At 38.4% G+C, this 27,573-nt stretch overlaps 1 protein-coding gene across 1 annotated transcript; it reads right to left on the reverse strand.

The window, feature by feature from the left end:
- Positions 1–1,187: 1,187 nt before the first annotated feature.
- Positions 1,188–27,394, reverse strand: LOC140227225 (ras-related protein Rab-3A-like). Its single transcript, XM_072307653.1, has 3 exons — positions 27,198–27,394; positions 14,901–15,009; positions 1,188–1,545 (listed from the first exon to the last, which is right to left on the reverse strand). Exons 1-3 carry the CDS (start codon positions 27,301–27,303, stop codon positions 1,188–1,190), a joined length of 573 nt encoding a protein of 190 aa, XP_072163754.1. The 5' UTR covers positions 27,304–27,394.
- Between the last annotated feature and the right edge of the window lie 179 nt (positions 27,395–27,573).

Consider the following 27,573-nt stretch of genomic DNA (forward strand, 5'->3'; position numbering starts at 1 on the left):
ACAGAGTCAGGGCAGGAGAAATTATATCTCAAGAAATGCGGAAATGGGCTTTCAGCAGGAGATCTACGTACTGTCGAAAGCGGGAAAGTTGGAGTCTCTGTGTACACTCTTCAGATTTGAGCTGGAATTACGCACTTGACCACATCGATGGCACGACAGGTGCACGCTGCATACTGTGGCACTACTGGGTTCGATAAGATGTTCATCAAATCGTGGCGCAATAGCTAATGGCAAATCTTCAACATGCGGTAGGCTTGTGCACGCATACAAAAAGATACAAACAGCCAAGAGTTGCTGCAATAGCAAGCAAGAATAACCCATGTGCATGTATGGTTTAAAAAGAGTCTGCTTATCACAATCACCATTTCCAATCCATTGCACTTCACTACTTCATCAGATAATAAATAATGATATAAAGATTGATAGAGAATAATGATATAAAGATTGATAAAGAATAATCCGAGCTAAATGGAGAATATTCCTTTCAGTGCTGAAGACACTTTTACAAAGAACAGTAATTATATATAATCACATTTGAAAATAACGAATGAATGATTGGTTTCACAAGAGATGAAAATCAGGACTGAGTGTCAAACACAGCCATGTTCTCCGCCTCGAAGGAGACACCACACCTCTTCCAATAAAACAATTAGGGTAAAAACATCCAAGATTGGTCCACCCTATGCATTGTAGATGACTACCAGTGGTCATGAAAAGAATGAAAGAGCCATAAATATCCAAGGAAGAACATCAAATAAGAAGATAAAAAGCTGAAGTGGCCATGTCTCTCAGAAGTCTGTCTGAGACTAAATGCATATCAGTCGAGCTGATTATTTTTTCCTCTAATGGGGCAGAGAGCTACCTAGAGCAGCATGGTCAGCTCCCTGGGTGGGATTCCAGTGGGGGTAACCAAAACTCCTTGATAGCTATTAACCATCCAACATACAGGTATTGTATCTGGGTCCTGAATTGTGTGAGGTACAGAATCGCTGCAGAGCTCAAAGACACTATCACCAGCATCGAAAGTCTTGGCTACACCTCACAGCCATCCTGTGATGCTTCCACTGGCATCCGTTTCCCTTTTGACGTGCTTCATTACTATTCACAGATGTACATACATCCGGGCCGTCTCTACCCATGGGGTACTAACAGTTTATTGATGTGGAATGGATCATAGATAGTTGTCGTCATCGTACGCCCGCCGTCTGCTTCGGCTTGTTTCCCAGCGGGCAGCACTGGGAGCAGTTGGCGTACAGGTCCTGCTGTGGCTCCAGCTCCGTCACGCGGGGCGCTGACTGGAAGTGCGGCTGCTCGCCATGCAGGAGCTGCGGGCGCGCCTCTAGGATGCGGTCCAGGAGGAGGTCAAAGGCCTGCATCACGTTCGTGCCTTCCTCCACGCTGACCTCGATGGATCCCACTTCGAGGTTCTCTGTGAAGGTCGCCAGCCGGTCAGCGCTGACCGCTCGCTGGTCCGGCCTGTGGCACCGTGTTCCGACGATGAGCGTCTGCACGGCGCAGTCCGAGTATCGGCTCAAATCGTCCATCCTGAAACCACATTAGGAGGAGACACAAAAAGGGAAGAAAAAACAAACAACAAAACTGAAACAGCTTGCTTGACCTTACCATTACATTCACCATGCCAGTATTCATGAAATGTTTCACTACACCCACACCTCTCACAGACAGCAAATTGCTCTCTTCCAAACATACACAGAACAATCTGTCATCTACATGTAACCGTACTTTGTACTGTAAAACCAGAAATTTTAGTGTGCATTAAATTTTTGGGAATTTCGTTAGAGCCAAGTTTCCCCCAAATAAAGCTCTTGTCTACATGATATGCATTGGATGCAGGTGGAAATTTGCTAAAATTTCATACTACAAAGAAAGGCCGTCGGCCGAAATTCGCAAAAAATTTGATGCTGCAAATATTCTGGATTTGCTGTACCATTGTCTTAAAAGTAAGTAGGGAAAACGACTTTGATGAAATACCTGCAGAAAGCAGATTGAAGACAGTATCTTACGTAAGTAAGTTAAGTAAGGACTGGATCATAATTACGGCAAGCAAAAATATTTATGTGCTTTTATTTTCGTACTACAAATCTTGCAACTTCTGGCTGCACAAAATGCATTCTTCAACACTGCGAAAATATAAATTTCTACAGTAGAACTTTGCTACATTGTATACAGGCAGTTGCATATTGTAGCAACTAATAAGTGTGAGTCGCTCCTTTTTCAGTGCAGAGTCAACTTCAAATACTAGTAGAAGTACATGTATGGTACTTTTATATACAGCTTATACCATTTCTATGATTACACATGATAGTAATTACATATGGATGGCTTTAATCCATGGAATACTAGGGCAGGGAATTTTGCAATCATTTGGGCCAAAATGCCCTGGCATCCCATTAATTGCCATCCAATATAATGTAAATGTACCATGTAGGCATGTCAGGATGCGGAAGTACATGTAGATTTAAGAAATGAACCCATTTGACCCCCAGTACATTAGCCAAGCACAAAAAATCCCCCACATTTGTATTCTTCTTTTCCAAGAGTCCTCGGTAGGGACTTAATACCTTGTAAATATGTGTACACTTGTTTGCCATCTACTGAATTCCAAGTGGGCGAAATGGTGAAATAGAATCATTAATTGGCCGTATGGCATTGACAAGTAGGATACCCACAAGAGCAAAGTAAATATTTTGGAAGATACTCCTATAAAGTTGCACCGCCCTGAGTCTGGAAAGACATGTTTGATCTGCAAACACTTTGTAGCTTTTCAAAGAATCATGTAAGATTCTATTTTTAAACTCTCAAGACTTCATATCCACTAAAGTTAAAAAAGGCTGCAATGGTGGCATGTTACGTCAAGATGATCCTGACATTTAAAGGGGAAGTTCACTCTGAAAATTAGTTTGTGTGAATAAAAGCAGAAAAAGAAAATGAAAGGAGCAAGAAAGTGAAAGTTTGATCAAATTCCTATAAAAAATATTTAAGTTTTGATTTTGGAAGTTTCAAACAATAAATTGTAAAATGGGTACTCCCAAGACGTAGCATGATATGTGCACTCACCTTCCATTTGCCCTGTTCTAATTTCTCTGCCCTGTTCTAATTTCTCTGCTTCCTTTCACAATTGAAGCTAATTTTCCACTTTAGGATGCAATATAAAGCCCATTTAAACAGCCACCAATAGTTGCAATCATTTGTCGTGATTTGATTTTTTTTTTCAATGTATGTACACATTTAGTTACAGTAATAGTTGCAACTAGTTAAGATTCACGAAATCACAGTCTGCACACCACTAAAAGTCTGATATTTCTATTAATAGTCACGCTTTCTTTTTAACCCATTGAGGACGAGTCCCGAGTATACTCGGGCAGGTGTCTACGGGGAAATGCGTGTTGTAGCAAAATCAAACCGTCCTCAACGGGTTAACAGTTGTAATCTTTTTTTTTTTTTTTTGTGGTGCAAAGTGTGTATTAATGTTTCATAAGATTGCATTGCAGTATTTTATGTCCCATGATGCAAGGTGCGCGGAGCAGTCAAATCAAAGCCCAGTCAAACTCTTAGACTCATCCATCCGCTCTTGGGCCTCGCTTGAACCGGTGTGATTTGAATAGTGACTTTTCTGTATGAACCCATGCAGTCAGATATTGAGATTTTTTACTTCTTGCCTGTGTACATTTTTTGTACATGTACACTGGAACACAAAAGAACGATGTGATTTGAATTACGATTTGAATTGCACTTTTGTAAATGTGTATGAAGGAGCCTAATGTCAGTATGCTAAAGATGACTTTGATGAACACAGTCAAACCAAACAAAAATAATGGTGAATGTTTCATCACAATGGGTAATAAAACATGAGAGCCATAAAAGAACTTTTATGTTGCTCATGGAATGTTATAGTGATGTTGCAGATGTATGCAACCAGGTATTTAATGCAAATTAGATGGCAATTATGTCATGGTCCCACTACATTCCAGCTGGTTTCTAACAAAAATAAGATACAAAAAAACAAAATGTTCATTATGTTTTTGGGTAATCATCCGTAGAAAATTGAACCCCTTTGAAGAGTCATTATTGACTAATTTAATGCAAAGTGTACACAATCATAATATTTTTTTCCTTTTGATTCATTTTTTAATGAGGAAATTCACTTAGCTAAGCTTTAATAGTCAAGATTTGTGTGTAGATGACAAATTCTATAAACATACCCTAACTTTCTCTAATCTTATGTCTGATATTGAAAAAAAAACACAAAAACAAAACAAAACTCCACTATTCTGTGTGCCTGGTTCTATTCTACTTGATTCACAGCCATTTTGAACACAGAGTGGAATTGTACTCTAATGCCCTCTACATTATAGACAAAGTACATGGGCCATTCTCAGATTAAGTGTTCAATTCCATGTGAGTAAAACCGAAAAATCAACCACAAAGTAATACATTCAAAGATGTGTTTTCGGAAACTTCAAAACCGGTCAAATACGAAACAAAAAGTGGAACATTCTAAATGATGGCCATTCATTGAGTAAAAATGAATTGAAATAGAGCATCATATATGATTTTTGATCACCAATCAGATACGTTACCGCAAATTTACATGTTGAAATGAACTCCTAACTCTGAATTAAATTTATTGTTTTGATCCAATTTCTGTTCAGGAAAAGACATCTCTCCCCCCTAAAGATATTGGGGTTTTTCAAGAGGTAAAGATGTTGTCATCCCTTGCTAATTGGTAGAAATTATTTCTGTGTGGTAGGTTGAAATATGCTTTTTGCTGGAATGAAATATAACTTAAGATTCACTTTGTATTTTTAACAAATTTCGCTTACAAATAAAGTTTCGAATCCCACAAATCATACAAAGGGAACGATCCGATCTGGAATTTCCACAGGAAACAAATATGAATTGCTTTCCTGGGGAAATAACTATTGAAACACACCGAATCACCTATGGTAACGTATCTGGTAGAATATAAGTAATAATTTTAGTTGTGTATGAACTGATAAATATCACCTGTTTAATTATTTACCTCATGAACTGATGTAAAAATGAATGATGTAAGCCCAAATTAACCATTTTAAACATTGTACGTAATATTTAAACTATGAAATGTAGTGGAAAAGAGCCCTAAATGTGAAAGCTGAGTTCTTCATTCACAGAATATTCTCATCTTGCGTGTGATTGTATTCATCCATCTGACTATAAATATTCATTAAGTTTTGATGGATAATGCAAACAAGGTTTAAAAATATATTTTTGCAGGCACTTAGAAGGAAGTAGGTACAGTCTCTATGAACTTGATATGCTAAACAGTTGTTTGATCTACGGTAACGTATTTGGCTCATCCCTTTTAATGAAAATGAATAAATAATTGTTCAACTTATCAATGAATCTTGAGTAGTTCTTCATATGTTGAAAAACACTAGAATAAATATGAAACAGAACACTGAAACTTTTCTCGGAAGCGTTTCATAAACTACTTTTTACTCTTTCAAAGTTTGGTAACGTATCTGGCGTACTGTAAATGAATCTGTCAGTGAAGTTACAGAGCAATTTCTACTGAATATTCTTCATTTGAACATAACTTTAATCTTTTATGGAAGCGTCATTCTATGCACAATTGTTTTATGAACACTTTGTTTTACATAACATTATTTGTCACCGTGGGTGCCCTGAATTATACGTAACGTATCTGCTAAATCTGAAAAGCAAAAAACTGATATGCTGAATCTTAGCTTCGTCTTGTAAAATAAACGTTCAAAGTTGTTGCATAGAAGTATGAAAGTGGCTGGGTTTTATAGAATAGAACTTTGGAGTTTATGAGCACACAACGATTTGTTTGTAAAAACATTTACAATTTCTTTTCAGCATTTTGATTATGTGGTAACGTATCTGTTGGAAAACTTGGCATTAAGTTGTGAGACACTGACGCACAAAGAAAAATCATGTGGAAGTGTTGCTCTTTTTCACCTCTCTGTCCTTTTGGTGTAAGAATATAATCCTGAGGTCCAATAAAACGAAGCATGTAATGTGTAGGGATGAATTTTGACTAGATTTGATCCCCAGAAAGCACAAGACCAATGAGCAAAATTCGGTCACGTATCTTGGGTAACGTATCTGTGGTAACGTATATGGTCGATCATATTATTATGAGAGCGATATCTACCAAATATTTCTCACTTGTACTAAACTTTAATGTTGAATCGATGCGTCATTCCGAGGAGTAATGTATAATATACAATTTGTCTGACATTGCAATATCTGTCGCAGTGGGTGGCGTGAAAAGTATGTAACGTATCTGTCCAAATAAAAGTGTAGAAAACCGATATTTCAAACATTGTACAGTATTCTCAATAGAGAGCTGTTGCACAAAAAAAAGTACTTGCAGTGTATGAAGTATATCCTCAGGGCAATTCCGCGGTTAGTAACGTTACATTTGAACAAATTTAGATATTTGTTTTTACCACTAAATTACCATTTATTCATTTCAAGTCAAAATTATGTCAAAAACATGTTCATCCTTCCCAGGTTTATGATACAGAAAAGAATGAACACAATCCAAGAAATATTAGAAAAGCTATAGCAACTTAAAGGGCTGGTTAGTAACGTTACGAAAAAAGGACATGACAAAAAAATCAATGTCTTGTAACAAAAAGTGTGCAAAAATTCAAGTTACTTCAAACAAAGTGTTGCATTAATTTCAATTATTGCATCATGACAAATGTTCATGCAAATTTTTTTAGCAGTTCGACTGATAATTTTTTAGCTAGACCCCCAAAAGCATGGTTAGTAACGTTACGGTTAGTAACGTTACATTTGTCCGGAGTAATTCCGCAGGTCATTTCACCCTTTTGTAATTGACAAAATGTCACATGACTTCTGGAGTATTTAAATGTATTCATCTTTTACCCTTTAGCAAAACTTTGAGGAAAAAATTTCAAAGGAACCCACTGTAATTTGCATTTAAGTGAATTTCAGCGTCCCCAGTCCCACATGTACATTTTAAATGATGGTTTTAGATCTCGCAAAATCAATAAATACGAAAAATAAAATCTACTGAATTTGAAAGACCCTAATGAGTGGTGAACATCCATGGCATTAGTTGATACCTAGATCAAAGGGTAAGATAAAGAGGCACATTTCTTTTATCCATGTCATGTCCACCTAACTGCAGAATTGCCCCTCAGGGTTTCATATACACAGGGTCATTGCATAGTCTTGTTATTTTCGCAATGCTGTAACACTAAAGAAACTGGTAACGTATCTGGCGGTGAATTTGGCGACAGGTTTCAAAAGGCTATAAAAAAAAAGTCAATAAAAATTTTGGAACTTTTTGAGTATTGTGATTAGCACATATGATATGCTCATCGTCCATGAAAATGATATTTGGAAAGTGTGTTTGTGGACGGAGAGGAGCAATAAAACATAATTCTGAAATAGCCGGCGACACTGCGTTTTGGGGGTCTTAACGAAGTTTAACAGCAAAATTTTATACAAAAAGGCAGACAACCGCATTTGATCGTGTTTATTTTTAACAAATAAAGTCCTCGTGATATATTATAAACATTTAAATAGTATCTAATAGGTTTCAGGGAACCCTAAACTCTCATGGAATGTCGGCGACACCAAAATTCCGTATTTGAACGCTTTTACTGAGAATGGGCCACATGTACATTCATGTATTGTGCACAGCAGGATCTTTCTCTAGCATTGTCCACGCTCCAGTTTGCTGTCAGCCAGTGTTCATGTGACTACGAAGTATGGCTTACAAACATACTGCACAAAAAGCTACCTGTAGTTGTTCACAGCCTGACTGCATTGCATGTAACAATTGGAGCACAGATTTTACCTTCAGTTCTTTCAAGTTTGTTGTTTCCCCTCGAGCTACAAAATTTGTGTGCAGTCATGGGTTGCTGTCAAAGCCCAGCAGAAAATGTGAGACTGTACAAGTTTTCTAGACAGCATGTTATGAAATTGCCAATGAAACAGAGTTTGAAAAGGGGAAGAATGCATCAAAGTTCTAAAGAAGAGACAGCATGTTTGGCATGTAATGTATTGTTCCTGAATCAGACTGTTTTTGTTTGTTTTGTTTGTTTTGTTTTGTTTTGTTTTTGTTTTGTTTTTTTTTGGGGGGGGATCTTGGATGGCAGTTTGAATTTGATGGAAGATCCTCTTTCACAGGACATACACACAAAATAATGTAACATTCTAAAGGCGTTGCATCGAAATTATACCTTGCAGGATCCTGCAGGGTATAATTTTGATGCAACGTCTATAACAGTCATTATCAATATTCTTTACCATAATATCTAATTCATTGTGTTTCACGTACACATTGTACATGTACCTACAGACTACAATACACTGTATTTTTTACTGTTCACCTCACCTCTCCTAGCATGGTTTAATATTCCAGAACATATAGAGTCTGCACAGCTTTTATGAATAATAAATTGTTGCTCTATTGGGCAAGCATTGGGCACAAGTATCTTTTCTGGTTGTTGATGGCAATGCTCTTTGCATCATTACAGGAGTACTCTACATGAATTAATTGTGATTAGCACAGGGCTTCAAAACTTGAGTGAGAGTTTGGCATCTGGATTACATGTACAGTATGTTTAACTATGAGATGCATGCAGAGTACTGATCTTTCATGAATTAGCTATAGTACTGATATACGTACATACATATCAGAGGATCTACCTATTAAACTGGACAGTATTGTTCCTTCAAAAGTTCTGAGCTATTTTAACTCTTTATGTGCCATGGTAGTGTTGTGTATTGGCGCGCTAGGCGCCATTTGGGATCGTTTAAGTTGCCAGTTGTTATGATATTGTGGAGAGGTACAGATTCAAACATGCAATTTAATACGCTGAAGTCATCGACGAAATAAAGGAGATGTGGAGTCCAATAATATGCAGTTGAAGTGTTTATTTCTGAGTCCCGAAACTCAGACAGCAAAAGAGTAAACGTGTAACATAGGAGTTGCAAGAGTTACAAGTATCTCCAATGCCGGTAACACAGATAAATCACAACATGTTTAAAGGGAAGATAAACCCCAAGAGCAATGTGGATTGAGTGAAAGCAGCAACATTAGTAGAACACATCAGTGACAGTTTGAAGAAAATCGGACAATCGATGCAAAAGTTATGAATTTTTAAAGTTTTGGTGTTGGAACCGCTGGATGAGGAGACTACTAGAGGTTATGACGTATGAGTGGACAACAATACCAAGAAAATATAAAGAAAATTCTACAAAAATCCATTTTTCATGAAAATTACAAATTCCATCAACTTGATATTGACATATGTTAAGGGTAGCAATTATTCTCCCTGCTTTCTGAAAGAGGTTGGTCCATTGCTCTTTCATGATTCTATAGAAAAGTGAATTTTTGTTGTCATTGTTACATAGTGAAAATGAAAGGATATTAGTTGTGCATGTTGTTGAACCATGCTGGTAGTGATTTTTTTTTTTTTTTATAATAACAGAATGAAAAACTCTTGATTGTTGAAAAAAAGAGTAAAAAAGTTATTATACCATTGAGTTTATCTCTAGTGATTGCAGCATCCAATGGTATAGCCTATCTTAAAAGTTAGTGCAGACTGCCAATAACATAGCCAAATTCTAGATAATGTACTCCATATTCCACTCTCATGCTCGCTCTCTTTCAAATTGGAACAATGACAAGTGTGTTTCACTTACCGGTCAACGATGAAGCCCAGGGTTTCACAAATTAATGTTGATACATAACCATGATAACATGCCAAGGATTTGCCGAAACAAGGTAGCATTCACGCAAAAAAGAAGGGAAAAAAATAAGTGTGTTCGAATCAAAGTGTCACCGTTCAGAAAATCAGTTCCAGGGATTAATCATCAATTCCAAGTGTCTATGTCCTCTATGAAATTTCTGTGGGTTGCACTAAATAGTCGTCGTCCGTTGTTGGGGTTGAGTTGATTACAGGTGTATGTCAATGTCGATGCAATGCTGGTTGGCGGTGTCCATGTCAGACAGTTGTCGTCAGTGGTGCCCGTGGGGTGATCAGTCTGTCGATCTTCTTATGGTAGTTCGTCATCGAGGTCGTCGGTATCAGTCATCTTGGTTCGGTCGGGCCAGAGGAGAACACATCAGTCAAAACACATTATCATCCGATGTCCCATAAAGACATTGATGGCATGAATAGACGGTGTTGTATGGCATAGTTTATCATGCAGTCAGATGTAACAAACTCTCAGTTCTGCTGCCAAGACTTCTTAGGAGACAAGGAAGATATTTTTGTTTTCGTCGGCTACAGATGTCAGAGCTGTCCCAATTAAGCCGGGTTCTCCGCCATGTTGTGTATTGGCGCGCTAGGCGCCATTTGGGATCGTTTAAGTTGCCAGTTGTTATGATATTGTGGAGAGGTACAGATTCAAACATGCAATTTAATACGCTGAAGTCATCGACGAAATAAAGGAGATGTGGAGTCCAATAATATGCAGTTGAAGTGTTTATTTCTGAGTCCCGAAACTCAGACAGCAAAAGAGTAAACGTGTAACATAGGAGTTGCAAGAGTTACAAGTATCTCCAATGCCGGTAACACAGATAAATCACAACATGTTTAAGGAGCAGATGAAATGCTAACTCATCTGGCTGAGGCCTGGAGTAGAAGTGTCTCAATTATACTTTTAGAAACTATCTCTAAAACTTGGGGGAAATCTCATCCTGAAAAGCACATGGTCCATACACAATATGATTGGTCAGTTCAGCGTAGGCATGGAAACGTAGGGTGTGGTCTTACTCATTTTGGGGCCTGAAACAAAGGAACAGTGTTGAGGGTAATGGGAGATGGATTTGCAGGAAGGGAACTGGACAAGGGGTGATAACTTTCTGACCACAATGGGAGTGTTGTTAGAAGGAAACTAACCTTGGTGGTCTGACATAAAGACTCCTATTGACATGATGGGTGATGGACAGGTGTTGGGGTTACTGTGTTATAGCAGGGGGTTATTGAACTATAAGGGAAAGGACTAAAGCACGAATGGAAACTATATTACATAGTTAGGTAATGGAGAATTGCCTAACTCTATGTAACAGTAGGAACCCCCTGTATGCCACATTATTTTGAGATGCCAAAGTAGTCATACTTTGAGAAAACATTTTCTGTTTTTCAAATCCTTGTAACTTCTATAGATTTCTGTTCAGTTGGACATGTACAAGTAGTGAGTGAAGATGTAGAGAAAATACCAAGCTTTGCTTTGATAAAAATGTCATGACAGATTGATCACTGTCCTCTTTGAAATGACCAGTATTAGCTACATTACAGTAAAGGCATGACTCTTGCACACAAAACAGTGAAAGAAACTAAGAATTTACACGCAAACCTATAAAGGAACATTGCTTGATAGTCAGTCACCACATAAAATGCAAGCTACAGTGTACGTTGTATATCTTGTGAGATGAACAGAAGCTTGAGAAAAGCTTTCGTTGTACTGTGGCATTTAGCGATTTATCAATCGGTTTGGGCGAATTTGTGGGTTTGAGCAGAATACATTTGTATATGATGCGAAGTTGGCATGCGGTCGACTGAGTCGGACGTGCGAACGTGGCACATGGAAACAATTTAAAGCCAGCTAGCTTCAATTAAGAAAATGTCCACCATGTTCACTGTACCTTGTACATCGTGTTCAATCTACAATACAGTACTGTACGAGCTGAAATTTTCGCGGTGGTTTTATTTTCGCGAATTTCGCGAATCGCCTTTGAATCGCGAAAATAACAATGCGCAAATAAGTAAGTTCGGTTAGACCCTCGCAACCGCGAAATTAACAACACGCGAAAATGTCCTCGAAGTACCAATTCGCGAAAATATCTGTACGCGAAAATTTCAGCTCGTACAGTATACTGTAAAACATGATATATTCGCGGCACAAAGTTTTCGCGAATTGGAGCCGACGGCCTTTTTCGTGACAAGAAATTTTCGGGAATTGCCACTTGCGTTCAATGCATATAGTGTAGATAAGAAATTTTGCATGCATTTTAATTTCACGAATATTGGCGCATGCGAAATTCACAAAATTAAAATGCACGCGAACATTCCTCGTTTTACAGTATTCATTGTGTGTGCATGGTACTCCACAGATTTAAGAACTGTAGTTCAACGCAGATCTGTTGTGTAGTCTTCTGTATTATTGTACTCTGATTCCAAGTTTGCTTCATACTTCTGTATGAAAACAGTAGAATCAGCTACCTATAGATGTGTAGGCTTTATTTCTGCAATCTTAATAGAGCTAATATGTAAGGGTGCTTGCCCTTTCCACAATTACCAGCATTCTATGTTTGGAAAGTCACAATTAGCAATGGGTTGCAAAGAATACCATCGCAGCACACAATGATTATAACTTGCCAAAGCATATACAAGTACAATTGTACATGTTATATGGGGTTGAAGATTGTTCTTTCTATAGATGACTACAAGTTGTATAAGTATGCAATGTTCGGAGAGTCACAATTGATAGCTTACAAAGTACTATAGTAGCACACAATGATAAACACACACTTGCTATGGCATATGCATGGAGTCGAAGTACAGTGTACAATTTCTTCTTGATTGGGGGGGGGGGGGGGGCTCTAATCGACTCGTGTGAAAGGTATCATAATTATGAAGGAAAGTCAAAAAGATAAAATGGTACTTTTTATGTTTAATGAAAGTGCTTTGCATTTATATACTGACAACATACAGAGTATAAATGAAATTATCAGAGTTTCAGAGATCAACTACAGCTCTATAATATGAAGAATTTTACAATGCCAGCAAATGGCATCCTTTCCTTTCATAAAACTTTCAGAGATCATGTCAGATTTATAAGTTATCATGGCACATACAAATATGCTGCAAAATGTTTACTTAACTCAGAAACTTGGATGGGAATTTCCCCCATGCAAATGCACACTAGACTACTGGTAAACTTTGAAGGAAAGCACAGTACAATACATTAAAATGTATCAAGCCTCCAGATGTGATTGACCTTGTAGATCAAAGAGGTCATACATTACTTGTATGTAAATTTGCAATGTATCTACAATACCACAGCTATTTAGACATGTAGTAGTTCTTATCAAGCTCACATCATGTGATCTTAATTTCTATGAATTATATTTCTTTTCCAGTTAGATTGTATTTAATAGTATCTTTGGATGGCGTAACCATTAAAGTATGTATTTGGCCTAGAGAGGCCCATGTTATCTGGTCAGAACCAATAATTATCTAGTAGGGTACAATGTTCAAGATCATAAACCTTAAAAATGCAATTCAGACGCCCATTGGGAAACGATACAGCCGCACAAATTGGTAAACGAAATGAATGAATCAGAGATGGAACAGGTTATTATACAGTAGTGGAATCACTGTTGCCCATTTATCATCTCTACATGTATTATAGGAGCTGATACAATACTGCCATCAAAACATAATGAAATGTGATCAACAGCAATACATGCATGATGTACGTGTACAGTGTAGGTAGAATTAATTATGACATTCAATAATTATCAAGACAAAAAAAGAATAAATAAATAACACATCAATTGCTAAAACATCCTTAAAAGATGTTGGTCTCTTTTCTTTCTACATGTATGTTTGGTGTTTATTGCAAAGCATCCGTATATGCAGTATGCTCTTTTACAAGAAGAAAAAAAAACCACACAATTGTACTGTTCAGAGACTACTTCCAAATTTTCTCAGTAGGATGCAGAGGTACTTACACTATCACCCCAAATACAAATTTGTTAAATGTTCCCACTTGGAAAATTTGTGCAATGTACGTTGTTGTCTAATTCCATCATTGATTATGTCAATTTTAATTTTAAATAGTTAGATTGTTTTTCAAACGTTTCTTCACATTTTCTTTCCTTCTTTCAACGGAAAAGATCCCTTTTCCCTTCTTTGTTCCTGGTGCCACTCTCCAACACAAGCTACAACACAAATTATTACCCATATGAGGTAGTTTTGCCAGGCAATTTTACTTGTTATTTTGACTGGTCATCAAAGACAGCGAGCAACATTATTGGGAATTTTCCTTCTTCCGGGTTTGGCCATTAACTTTACACGTAAACACTCCGGTCAATCACCAACAGAAAATATCGAAAACCGCTAGTATCCCGGTGCTTGAGCTCCCGGTGATGAAAATTCACTGTTGTGAGAGTTTCTCCACGAGAGGTTTCGCGATGAAGGGTAGATTCCCACACGTCAGCACGTAAAATTACAAGACCATCGCTGCACCGCATGTAGGCGTGTGTCTGACTGTGTGCGCTGGCTGTTACTCGCACAGCATACCCAAGTTTTGCGACTGGGGCGAATTCCCAAACGTTAGCATGTAAAAAAAAGGGGACGATCGCTGCGACTGTGTGAGCACGCCAAGTACCTTACTGTGCATAGGGGTTGTGTGCAAGCATGTGGGTGTAGTTGAGCGCAGTGGTGTATATAGGGTTCGACCTGGCGCCGAGTGGATTTTGTTACCGTAAATCGGGAAGTTTACATTGTAATGATTTAATCTACTGCTCGAAGATGCCTGAAATGGGCAATAATAATAATAATATGGACTGTCTACTTTTGGGGGATACTACATTGATTGCCCTCACTACAATTGTATTTGTAATTGTAAATGTACATTTCTAGTTCGGGCAATAAATGCCGTATCCCCCTCAAAGCCAGTCCATATTACATTATTATTGACTGTACGTTGAGCTAAGAAAAAAACAAAACAACAACAACAACAGAACAAAACACCTCTGCTATCTTTATACACCTTCCTATCATCACTGTCCATATCTCAAGATGCTGTTGTGGCTGTGACAATGTAACAGTGTTCACTCAAGAGCTAGGCCTATGTCTTGAAAGTATACCTACCAGTGAATTACATTGTTGAAGGACTTCTCATCTGTCAGATCAAAGAGGATGAGCGCTCCCGAGGCCCCGTGGTAGTGCGACTTGGTCAGGCTTCGATACCTCTCCATACCTAGAGGCCAACGCGAGGGCAAAGAGAAAACAGGAATTAGTGGTTTAATTCACAAGTCTCCAATTTGCTTTGCAATGTACCCTTTGGTTTTAGTGTGTACAGGGCGATCTACAATGTATTCACCATTGAGTGGTACTGCCTCATGTGTATGGCAGGCTTTGTGAATTGTGAAATGTTGCAAATACTGTACATATGAAAGTTGATAGTGATTATACAAATAGTGGATTGTGAAATGCTGCAAATCCAGATTTGTTTTCAATACAAGGAATAAGCTGGCTGCAATCAACCAGATACACATACAATAGCATTTTGGCCATGGGCACTGGATGCTGAAATCTGTTTACAATATGAGTCACGTTTTCATATGGGCCAACAGCCTTCTGAGCATAAAAGAGTGTATTTATGTGCACAATTCTGGCCTCTTCCCCCTCCCCCACCCCACCCCCATCTCATTGCTTTGACCTGAAGGACAATGTTTTCCATGCAAGCAGAAGTTACAACACCTTGGCCCACAGATATGATGATGATGATGAGTGAGATAGTGGAGACCCAAGTGACTTTACTCCAAGTTTTGGGTGTTTGGGTGCAATGTGTGAATAGCAGCAAATAAAATTAAATTTTGAGGCACGATCTAAATGCCAATAACTATTGTGTGTATTATGAACCCGATTATTCATATGTGACCCTGCACCTCAAAACAAACAAAAAGTCGCCAGACATGAATTTTTAGTTAAGACCATATTCTGATGTCTAACTCAAATCAAATGGACTCTCCTAACCTATCTAAATATTGGAAAGAAAGCACAAACTCAGGAAAAGTGTGAACTGAGGAAAGAGGCTCTGAAGTACAGTGTCTATTCAAGCGCTTAATCTTTACCAAACCGTGCTGGCTGTGCGATGAAAGGGACAATAAACAGGATGTAAACCACCAGAGTAACAACAATGAAGGGATTATCAGATTAAACTGAAATTAAGCATGCCTCATTAACACATTCTGTCCATAATCAATGCCAACTTTCAAATCAGTAGCCCTATCCTTTCAAAAGTTATTAGAGTTGAAAGTGAAGAGTGTGGACAAGGTTTTTTTAGAAATGAAAAAGGGATTCTAAAGACACACCTAATCACACTATTCTACCAAAAATGTTCGAGATAAACTGCTAAAAAAAACACACTTTCCTGCCCATTTTATGATACCAAATTTTAGCATAATGTAAAAGAAGACCCGCTCTTTCAGAAAATATGAAAAAGTCAAGTTCGGCTAGGTTGACCCATTTCACTTATTTTCAGTCCTCACGCAAAATCAGTGTGTGCGACTTTATGTTTGTTTTGAGGTGCACGGTCACATATTCTATGAAGATGTTTTTAAGGAACTCTCATACCCTGAGAGAGGATTGAAGGAATCAACAAAAGTCTACAATATCTGCATATTCTACTATTCTCACTTTAAAAAATTCATGAACAATTACCTTGCACAAATGCGGAATGCCACTGAAACCATTTCATGAAAGTAGTCAGCCCCCAAAAATTATCATTCTCTGACAATAACCATAGTAACAGTCAGTAACCAGAGCATCTCAGCCAATCAAAACCAACGATTTTACTGAAATTGTCAGAGACTGACAGGTTGTCCGAGTTGACAACTTTCATGAAATGGTGACCCAATGGACTTAAAGGTAGGGGATACCTAATACAGACCTCCCAAAATGCAGCAAAACATTAAATATGAACCTCAGGGGACTTGTTTAGGCCACTGCTGAGAAATTTGGAAGTCAACAGTTACCTACATTGAATGATGCACAAAACTCAACTACTCAGTAGTTCTGTGTGTTAGCCACACTTAAGCCTTTTTGTTGCAGTCTTCTGTATTTTTTTATCTATAAACACAAATCTAAAAGTATGAGAGCTGATAGATTTAACATATAGAGTGTGTGGCAAGAATGTGAAATGTTTGTAAGTTTTGATGAACTTTCTTCACAAAATATACATGATGGACACACATGCAGTGCATGGGTCTGCAAAGGTAGCCTAGTAATGTACTGGAATTTACAGTGAGCCCCGAAAAAAATTTAATTCAAAATCTAACGGTCAATAAAAATGTACTAAATGTTACCTTCCACTTTCAATACTTTATGGGAGTTTCTAAAATGATACTCTCTTCAACATACCACTGTATTTATACAACTCTTCATTTAAGGCATGCAAATGGGATTCCCTACCTTTAAAGTACAGGTCTTGTACATGTACATCAAGTAAACAAGCTCCTTCATGTAGTCTAAGAGCAATTTCACCTGTCTACAGTGGAAGCTACAAGGCTACATGAACAATACATAATATGCACTGGTATTGATAATTTGCTATGGAACATGTCTACAAGTTATTGTGTGAGCATACATGTATGTACAGCTAACAACTCAATCCACAAGACTTCAAGCCAAATGGCACAATGGGGATTTAGGAGGATTAGGTGTGATTACCGGTACACTCTATTCATTCATTGGCTGTAAGTTTACACCACACATCTCTGCAAATTGGTAAAGAAAGCACTCTGTGACAACGGATAATACATGTGCAAACTGAATATTGCACAGAAATGATGAAGTTGCCATTAAGACACTTGTAATTCTAAGTACAGTGTACTATAGTGGGTCATAAATTTGCTTTGGCAGGGTATATTATTATATCCACATACGTGTACATTATGTACAATACATGTACAATAATTGTATGACCCTACCCTGCTCATCAAATTACAGTGTTCATGCATATTTTGGGAGCAAAGTCACTTTCTGGTGACATGATGCACTGGAATACATGTACAAAGGAAAGTGTACATGTACAACATAAAACAGCCCTCTGCTCGTCACATCAAAAGCAAATATTCTGTCTGTACACATTCTATTGTATATAAAATAAAGTTACTGTAGGCCTATATGCTTCCAAGTATAGATTGACTTGTATCTCTAACACACACACACACACACACACACACACACACACACACACACACCAGGGGCAGATCCAGGAATTCTGTAAATAGTAGAGCAGATAAGCCCTCAAAATCACGTGAATTGTGCAAAATTTGACTAAAGCATGAAACTTTCACCAGTGTTAGTACATACCATAAGATTTATTTTAAGATCGGGAGGTAAGTCTGATTTGACCTCTGATGACCTCCAGAGGTCAATGTACTTTAGATATCAGAAAATCGATGTTTTTAGACATTTGCGAATGATGTATGTGGTTATGTTGCACTAAACATGCATTTATACCACAGAGAAATCATTTCCAGATTCAACAGAGCACTGACAGGTTTTTACCTTTGACCTCCGATGACCTCCAGAGGTCAATGAACTTTAAATATCAAAATATCGATGTTTTTAGACATTTGTGAATGATATATGTGGTTATGATTCACTAAACATGCTTCTATACTTCAGGGAAACCATTTCCTGATTCCACAGACCATTGACAGGTTTAACCTTTGACCTCTGATGACCTTTGGAGGTCAATGTCCTCAAAATATATTGATCTGTGATGTCATTGGTTAATGGTAACCATTGTTAAGATGTACAAAACAAGCATATCTGTCTTACAATGAAATTGTCTTCATATTCTACAGAGCAGACAGGTTTCTACCTTTGACCTCTGATGACCTTGAGAGGTCAATGACCTCAGAATATCAGAATATTGAAGTATGACATCATTGGTGAAAGGTCAAATATGGTAAAGATGTACAAAACAAGCATATCTGTGTACAATGACATCGTCTTCATATTCCAAGGCACACAGACGAGTTTCTGCCTTTGCCCTCTGATGATCTCGAGAGGTCAATGACCTCAAAGTATCAGAATAGTTTGGCATCATCAATGGTAAACATGATGATGCTCTAGAGAGCACTCGTAGGCCCTGTTTATTAACGAGCCATTACCGTTCACCTATGAAAAATCACACAAGGTCAAATACCTCGAATGAAATGTGAGGATGTTAATATTGATATTGCGATAGTTAATAGTTAATAATTGTTTATGATGTAGGGCTTACAAACCATGCATTTCTGTTACCAAAAAAGTGGCTACTCATTCCACAGAACTTTTCAGGTAATTATCTAAGTCGGGTATGTGCACAGAGCAAGGGGTGTCGATCTGTTTTCACGTGGGGGGGGGGGGAACTTGGAAAATATGTAAAAGCATAAGTTCATGGTGCAAAGGAATGAAGCGGAGGGGGAGGGGGATGTGGGTGGGGGATTGGATTTTTGCAGGTTTAGACCTGAAATCAGTGATTCAGTGTAGCTCTTGTTTAATGTGTGCGTCATCACTTATACGGAAGATGATGGGGTGTGGGCGCATCTCACCTACCCTCCTCCCAAAGACAAAGTTGTTGTTTTTTTTTTTTAAGTATCTGATGCATACGTTTTGGGGAATATTTGGAAAATTATGGATCACCAAGGTGTACCAAGTCTATATGGAGGGGAACCCAGCAAGCGCAGCGTTGGCGAGGGTAGGGTATTCCACTCCCATTCGAGAGAGCTCTTGTATTTTGAGAAATGAGATTCAACGACCTGGCACACAGGCACTTTTGAAGGAATACCTCGAAATGTGTATCAAAAAGGTGTAGTAAGTCAGCCATCTATGGAGGGAGACCAATCGACAGAAGGATGTGGGTGGAGGTATCCCCCTCCCACATTATGGAGCTTTTGCATTCTTTTGTTTGCAATTCAGTGATCTCGTGCCACTCTTGGTTGAACTACCATTTTGAAAAAAAAAAGTCCATACCCAAATGTGTAGCCATAATCAATGCATGGAGGAGAGGTTGATACAGCGAGAGGAGGGTATGAAAGGGGCTGTCCCCCAATCCTTCCCATGCGAGGGAGCCTTTGCAGTAAGAATAGAAATGTAAAAAAAAAAAAAATCTAGTATACACATTTATGATGGAATATTTGGGAAATTATCAGTAAAAGGAGTGTACCAAATCTAAGGGTAGAAACCGAGGAGGGATTGTTAATTGAAAGATACACTACCCCCTCCAACAAGAGGGATTTTCTTTAATATGTCGGAACTGAAATTAAAGATCTAGTACATACTTTGTGATGATATAGAACAAAAATGGGACAAAAGCACTGAGCGTATATGGAAGGGGACATAACGAAAGATAGTGTGGGGGAGGGGGTATGAAAAGGAGATTCTGCCTTTTAATCTGGTGCATACTATAGCTGAAATGTTCAGTGACAATTCATTTTCTGTCAAAAAAGTGAAGAAAAAAATCTCCATCTCAGGAAATTCTTGGAGGCAAAGTTTTATGTCCCCACCATTCCCCCTCCCATATTTCTCGGGAGGCGGGGTAAATGCCTCTTGCCCTCCAAAATGAACAATCGTGCATACATAGGAAAGCCTTTTCATCTTTGGAATTCAAATAAAAATATCTCTTAAAAACATTTTTCATAGAACAAGGGAAATTATCATTCCCCAAAGTATGTTATATCTGTGGAAGAAACCAAGCAGGGGGAAGGAGTCTATCGAAAGGAGATATCCCCTCTCACAGAAGGGAGATTTTGCATTTCAGAATTAAATTTTAACAATCCGATGCACACTTAAAGTGAAAAACTTGAGCACTTTTCTGTCTAAAAAGCAAAAAGCAAAAAACAACAACAAAACATAGTCCACATCTCAGAATTTAATGGGGTGGGGGTCAACTATCCCTGCCACCACCCCACCCCTCCAAACTGATGCCCCGGCATGTGCATGTGTTTTATTCCACTTGTTGAAAAGAAGAGAGAGTTTTAAGAAACAATATTGTTCAGTGGTCGCTATCCCAGTCAAGTAAATTGTTTATCAATAAGGTGATTTCCTTCACCTGTATACCTTAAGACGTTTGCCTTGCACGTTATTACATCTATTTCTTTTTTAGTATTCTCGTTTATATATTGATGTGAAAGTTGTTTACTTTGCCACGATTTTATTTGTACATAGAAAAAATAATCCAAGACTGAAAATGAAACTGATACAATATTTAATGATTGACATGATGCACATATTGTGTATTTCTATAGCAATAAAAGTGAGCAATTCAAAAGGCGTGTACTCATTTCACATGAACATTAGCGATGATCCTCTGACCTCTGGAGGATATTGAAAGATATGCATCAAAATGTAAGAATATTGATGTCTGGTCTCATTGGTTTGTAATGGCCAGCTGCTTATGAAATAATAATTATATTTAAAAAAATGCATTTTGTGTGTGTGTGTGTGTCCAAAATTGTATGCAGAGTATTCTACACACAGTTCAATTTTGACTTCCATCTAGGACAATGAGCGGTTACTTTTTTTCTCAACTACACTGTAATATCAAAATCTATTGAAAAAACGCGGTGGCGGCTGGGTCTAACACATTATCTTTCCTTTTCGTTGGAGATCCATGCGGGATGGTCAAAACAAACATAAAAAAACAGATATCTCAGACCTACATGTTATAACAAAGCATCATATCCTCATATACCCAACCCAACCCTCTATGCCCAGACAATGTAAACCACCCCATGGACTTACTTGGAGCTTTAGAATATCCTTTGTCAACAGAGAGAGAGACATCCAAACCTTTGCAGTGCCGACTAAGATCTGCCATGGAACTGATTGGTATTGGCTCTGCATCATTGACAGCAGATCTCGTTTCCTATTCTCCTTCTTCTTCTTCTTCTTCTTCTTCTTCTTCTTCTTCTTCATTATACTGTGTAATCTTGTAATATTCTGCCATGGAGCCTTTTCTTAATTGGTTAAAGAAGGTATCCAAAGAGCTATATGAAGCAAAAAACAACAAACAAATGCAAAACAAAAAGAGAGACATAATTATGTATCTTTGATAACAGAGCTGAATATTGAGTATCTCTCTCCTGAAGTGTTTCAAAGAGATACAAGAGACAGTGGCCGAGAGTAGCCGTCACCTTTTTTGGGAGTAGGCCTACTTTGTGTTCTTGCAAATGATGCCTGACATTTTTGGTCATTTGCCCTTTTTGAAGAATGCAGCAATAGAGCCACAACTTCCTGCGGAGTGGATATTGTGGGGTTCTTGATGCAGAACATCATCGCTGAATTTGCCTTGCTGTACTTTCTTACAGGGATTGCCATTGTAGTTTTGTTTTGTTTTGCTTTGTTTTGTTTTCCAAGTGTGGCTGTAACACTGCTTGTTTTGCATATGATGGTCATTGCAGCTAAAGAGTGCATATCTTCTCTGGATCATTCCAAACTTCATGATGTTTCACCTGGGTGAATGGATCCCAGATGATGCATGCATATTCCAGGACAGTCCTGAGCGGCATGGAGTAGCAAAACACCTGAACTTTATGATACTCGTATCTTCGTCTGGAGAGAGTCTTTGGTTGAAGTATAACCTTTTTAAGCTGCTGTGGCGATTTGATTCCAGCTGAGCCTCCTATTGGAACTCCAAAATATTTTGCACAATCCGCTTTCTCCATGGTTTGCCATGAATGCTTATCTATTCCCTGGGTAGGTCTCGGATGGCAATAGCTAGTTGCAATACACAGGATTGCTTCATGTGGAATGCATGTTGGGCCTCACAGTATGTCGAAATTTTCAAGATGGTCCATGATGTCGCAGCTGTGGACTGTATACTCCAGGACCATGAGTCATTCATCGCAGTCATACTGTAACAACCCACCAGCTTTACACTGGCCAATACAGGCCCACCAGCTGGAAACTATGCAAATATTGCCCATGAGCTTGACACTTAGGCAAACCAGTCCCATAATGAGTCCGACAAATGGGGGAAAAGATCTATGAGACTTACACTGAATAGATTAAACACTCTGTATATCAGTCTCGTGGGCCTTGTTTTCCTCGAGTGTCGAGATAATGGCCATATTTGCCTATATTTGCTAGTCTACATAACTAACCCAAACATAACAGTTATATTTGAAGTCACTGCCATCACTCAAGAAACTTAAGTTTTATTTCTGAAGTAATTGACCTCTCACATTCCAGAGACCTGTTACTATAAACCAATGCTCTGTGGAATATGCATACATACTTTGATCAAAACGTCAATGCGTGATTTGTACATGATTAAGCATTTACGATTACACCAATGAAGCCAAACATCAATACAGGTAAGCCTACACATGTGACCTCAGTGACCTCTCATTGTCCTGAGAGGTCAAAGTTGGATATAATGCACAGGCTAATGACCAATGTTCCATGGAATGACAAGATTCTTCTATTATAGCATAAATGATTGTACATCGGGTATTACAAAGTTGACCATTGACTATACATAGAATATCAATATTCTGATATTTTGAGGTCATTGACCTGTCACCTTCCTCAGAGGTCAAAGGTAGAGACACGTGAGTAATTTCTCTTGCTCTGTGGAATAGGAAAACAATTCAATTGTAATACAAATGAATATAACATCTAAATCATGTTTGTCATCAACCAATTGCACCAAATATCAATGTTCTGACATTTTGAGGTCATTGGCCTCATCATAGGTCATCTGAGGTCATCAGAGGTCAAAGGTAGAAATCTGACTCGAAAGGCTCAGTTGAACATTGAGGCAATTCCTCTTACAAAAATTAGTTTTTAGTACATAATTATCGTGTTTCAGTTATGAGTGACGCATTAAAATATCAATTTCTGACATTTTGAGGTCATTGACCTCTGGAGGTCATCAGAGGTCAAAGATAGAAACCTGACAGGGCTCTGTGGAATATAAAGACAATTTCACTGTGACAAAAATTAAGTTTTAGTACATCATTACTGTGTTTTATCATTAACCAATGATGCAAAATATCAATTTTCTGACATTTTGAGGTCATTGACCTCTGGAGGTCATCAGAGGTCAAAGGTAGAAACCTGTCAGGGCTCTTTGGAACATAAAGACAATTTCACTGTGACAAAAATTAAGTTTTAGTACATCATTACTGTGTTTATCATTAACCAATGACGCAAAATATCAATTTTCTTAGATTTTGAGGTCATTGACCTCTAGAGGTCATCAGAGGTCAATTCAGACTTACCTCCCGATCTTAAAATTAATCTTATAGCATGTACTAACAATGGTGAAAGTTTCATGCTTTAGTCAAATTTTGCACAATTCTTCGGCTTATCTGCTCTACTAAAAGGGGGGGGGGGGAACTAATATTTCTGGTGCTACTTCCAGGTTTCATTTCATTTTTTTCTTTTGTTTTAATGAAAAAAAAAGGGGGGGTTAGGGTTAGGGTTAGGGTTAGCCCCCTCTGGATCTGCCACTGCACACACACACAAGTTGTCTTAAAACCCAATTGCTATTTCATTGGATTACATGTAATAAACTGGCTCTTGAAATTGAGAGACTACATGTACAATGTACTTCTTTACTCATGAGTGGAGGGCAGGCTCCTTCTCAATTTATAATAATCTACACCATGAATTCTCAAGTTACCCTTGATCACCATAGCAATCTTTGTACCATTGATATAGTTATTTATCATGAATTATGGTACTCATCATTTAATTGTTTTAATGGAAACCTAAAGATTGTTCAACATGATTGACTAGATGATGTGCTGCGATGCGATGATTACAGTTTATTACTGCCTGGGAACTTGTACTGAATTTAAAAGAAAAAGAACAACTTCAGCTCATTGGCTGTGCCAAATATAAGCCATGACACAGGCGACAAATTTGACTCTTATTTTTTTCTCATCAATTACAAAACAGAATACGTAGTACAATCCCATGTGCTCAAAGAATGGATTGACGTCACTACTGATCATATCAAACATGTGAGTCATCATCAGTAGTCACCAGATGGCTGAAGAGTATTTGATGTCTATGATAACACGATTGGTACACAGCTTGGTTGGGTAGCCTTGAAAAAAAAATGACGTCATACAACTATGCTACATTGTAGCTAGCTTTACTGCACTACATACAGTGCACATGTGTACTGACTGCCCTTGCTGTGTGTGTGTTTTGTTTGTTTGTTTCAATTTTCAATAATTTGTCTGCATTACATCGAAATCACCTAAAAATATCATGCCAAGAAAATCAAACATTCATATTCAAGGATTTCTATTTTTGTTTTCTTTTCAAATTGTGCAAAAGCAATTATTTATTGCAATTAAAGATAGTTGAAGTTTTCCTGCATACTAACAGAGCTCCAAAACTTCCAAATTACAGTAGGCTAGTCAAATGGTTATTTGCTGCTTCTCAGACATATACATTCCAGAAAAGCATTGAAATTAAATAAACAAAATTAAGCCTGATAGAGTCAAAGTCTCTTTCTGTTCACTCTTAATCTTATTGCTATTTTGGTTAACTAGTACGATGCACTTCATATCCCCATCATCATGATCATACTGTTTTTCAAGGAAACTTCCTGCACTCTCGAGCTCTCTTTACACTGGGCTCTGTAAGTCAGGCATTTTGCCATTCCTCCAATATCAGACCTTTTTTCTTTTTTTTCCCTGCCCAGTAGCAAGGGTGATGTAGCACTCCCTCTATTTTCTTTTTTTTTTTGGTGAAAACAAAATAAATAAAAGGAAAAAATGGGGGGGGGGGGGGCGTTCAATCCCTTTCATTTTGTAAAGGCGACTAACCTTTTCAGAATTCCTGGATCTGCCCCTGTGTAGGATATCATTTCATTTGTTCTCACATCATTTTGGATGAACCACACCCTGTCCCTGGCCCTGAGCTACAATGTTGCAGTTTTTGATGGTGTGGAAGCAAAATATAAGTTAATTTAACTTTTCGAACGAGTCACTTTAAAAGTTGGAAAGGGAGTAGAATTTTCTAAATCTAATAGGGCCTACCCCGTTTATACTGCTAGCGGGTTTCAGAGCCTCCTCGTGGAGGTTCGAAAGCCCACTCTGAAAAAGCAGCCTCTCATCTGTTTATACTGCTCGCCAAAAGTAGACCATAGCAGGCCCTAGCAGGCGCAGGCCCAACCTTCTCCTCCTCTCTGATTTATGGCGCGGGCTTTTGAGTGACAGTGTGCAAGTTGAAAGGCTTTTTCTGCAGCGGGGATTGGTTGAGATGGCTGGGTTGTTTATGTAAGCAGGCGATGACCTTCAGCAATTACCTCCAGGTCTGCCAAAAAGCAGCTTCTCGAACCCCCTATGCGTTTATACTGCAGTCGAACCTCCTTGAGGCGGCTATACAATGTATGGTTGGGACACCACCTATCGGCAGGGCACCTTCCCATCGGCACCCAGCGTATCATGGCTGTTTGCGTATAGAACGAAAAGGTACGCGTGGGATTAAGTGTCATTAGCTATAAAGACAATAAAAACAAAGAAACGAAAATCAAACTCAAACAAACCAAGCTAAAAATTACACATCCGCTCAGTAACGACGCATGGCTGTGAAATTCATGTGTATATGCGGTGAAATTCACGTGTATTACCTATGCTGTGAAATTCACGTGTATTCCTATGGAGGGGAGGGGGTGCCGATCGCAAGGTACCCTTTTTAGCTGCGTGAAGAAAATGGAACGCACGCACTAAAATTGCGCTATTTTAAAATGGAGACTCATAATCAACGAGACGGTCACGACATTCAAAACTGCCGTATTTATGGCACATTTGAGGTAAGAATTAGACGAATTTGTGTTATATTTTTAGAATAAACAAGCTACAGATCCTTAGGGTGACGATAGGTGGTACCCCCAGGCCCAACCCTACATAGCCGCCTCTGAAACCTCCCCTTGCGTAGGTGGTTTCAGAACCCGACCTGATCAGATCTCCTTTTCTGAATTCTGTCTGTTTATAACATACTGAGCTGAAAGGCGGCTCGAGGCTGCTATGGTAGGCTTCAGAATCCCCTCTTTCCTTAGCATAAACGGGGTATAATCCAACGTTAGAAAAGTCGTTGTTTTGTTGTTTTTGTATTTAAGGCGCGTCATTCAGATAATTTCATAATGAATATTTGCGCCTATCTACGATTGTAGATCTAACTTAGCTAACGTTAGCTAGATAGAACTAGTCTTGACTGAGAAAATATCTAGACCTAGTCATGCAACAATGATTATAATACTCTTTTTTTTTTATGGCGCGTGTCAAAGCTACCATAAAGCAATCATAACGTCATACAATTCTACAAATTGCTAGTAAATTGCTGTGACTTGTGAGCAAAGTGACGTCTAAGATCATGTGCATAGAGACAAACACAAATTTCGATAAGTGGGACTGAGAGACCTACCAGCTGTGTCTCGAATATCCAAGTTTATTCGCTGATCATCTCGTTGAACGCTGCATATGACGGTGTCCGAGGCATTTTCATATCCACCGTTTCCATTCGAATTCATCTTTGCGTATTTCTTCAATAATGATGTTTTTCCAGTGCCGGCATCTCCTAATAAAATTATTTTAAGACGCAGCGGTCCATGCCCGCGCGAATACGCGTCCATCGCGATACAAGAATACAATCCTCACGGCGCCAGCGAAAGCCGGCGTCTGTGTGTCGATACCACCGCCTCGTACCCGCGGATAACAACACTTCGGTTCCATTGCACGAACACGAACAGGAATATTGTTGTCATAATTATGGAAGTGAACGCTATGGGCGTGTCCTGTCT

Source organism: Diadema setosum, chromosome 4 (genome assembly GCF_964275005.1).
Source record: "Diadema setosum chromosome 4, eeDiaSeto1, whole genome shotgun sequence".
Taxonomy (NCBI): Eukaryota; Metazoa; Echinodermata; class Echinoidea; order Diadematoida; family Diadematidae; genus Diadema; species Diadema setosum.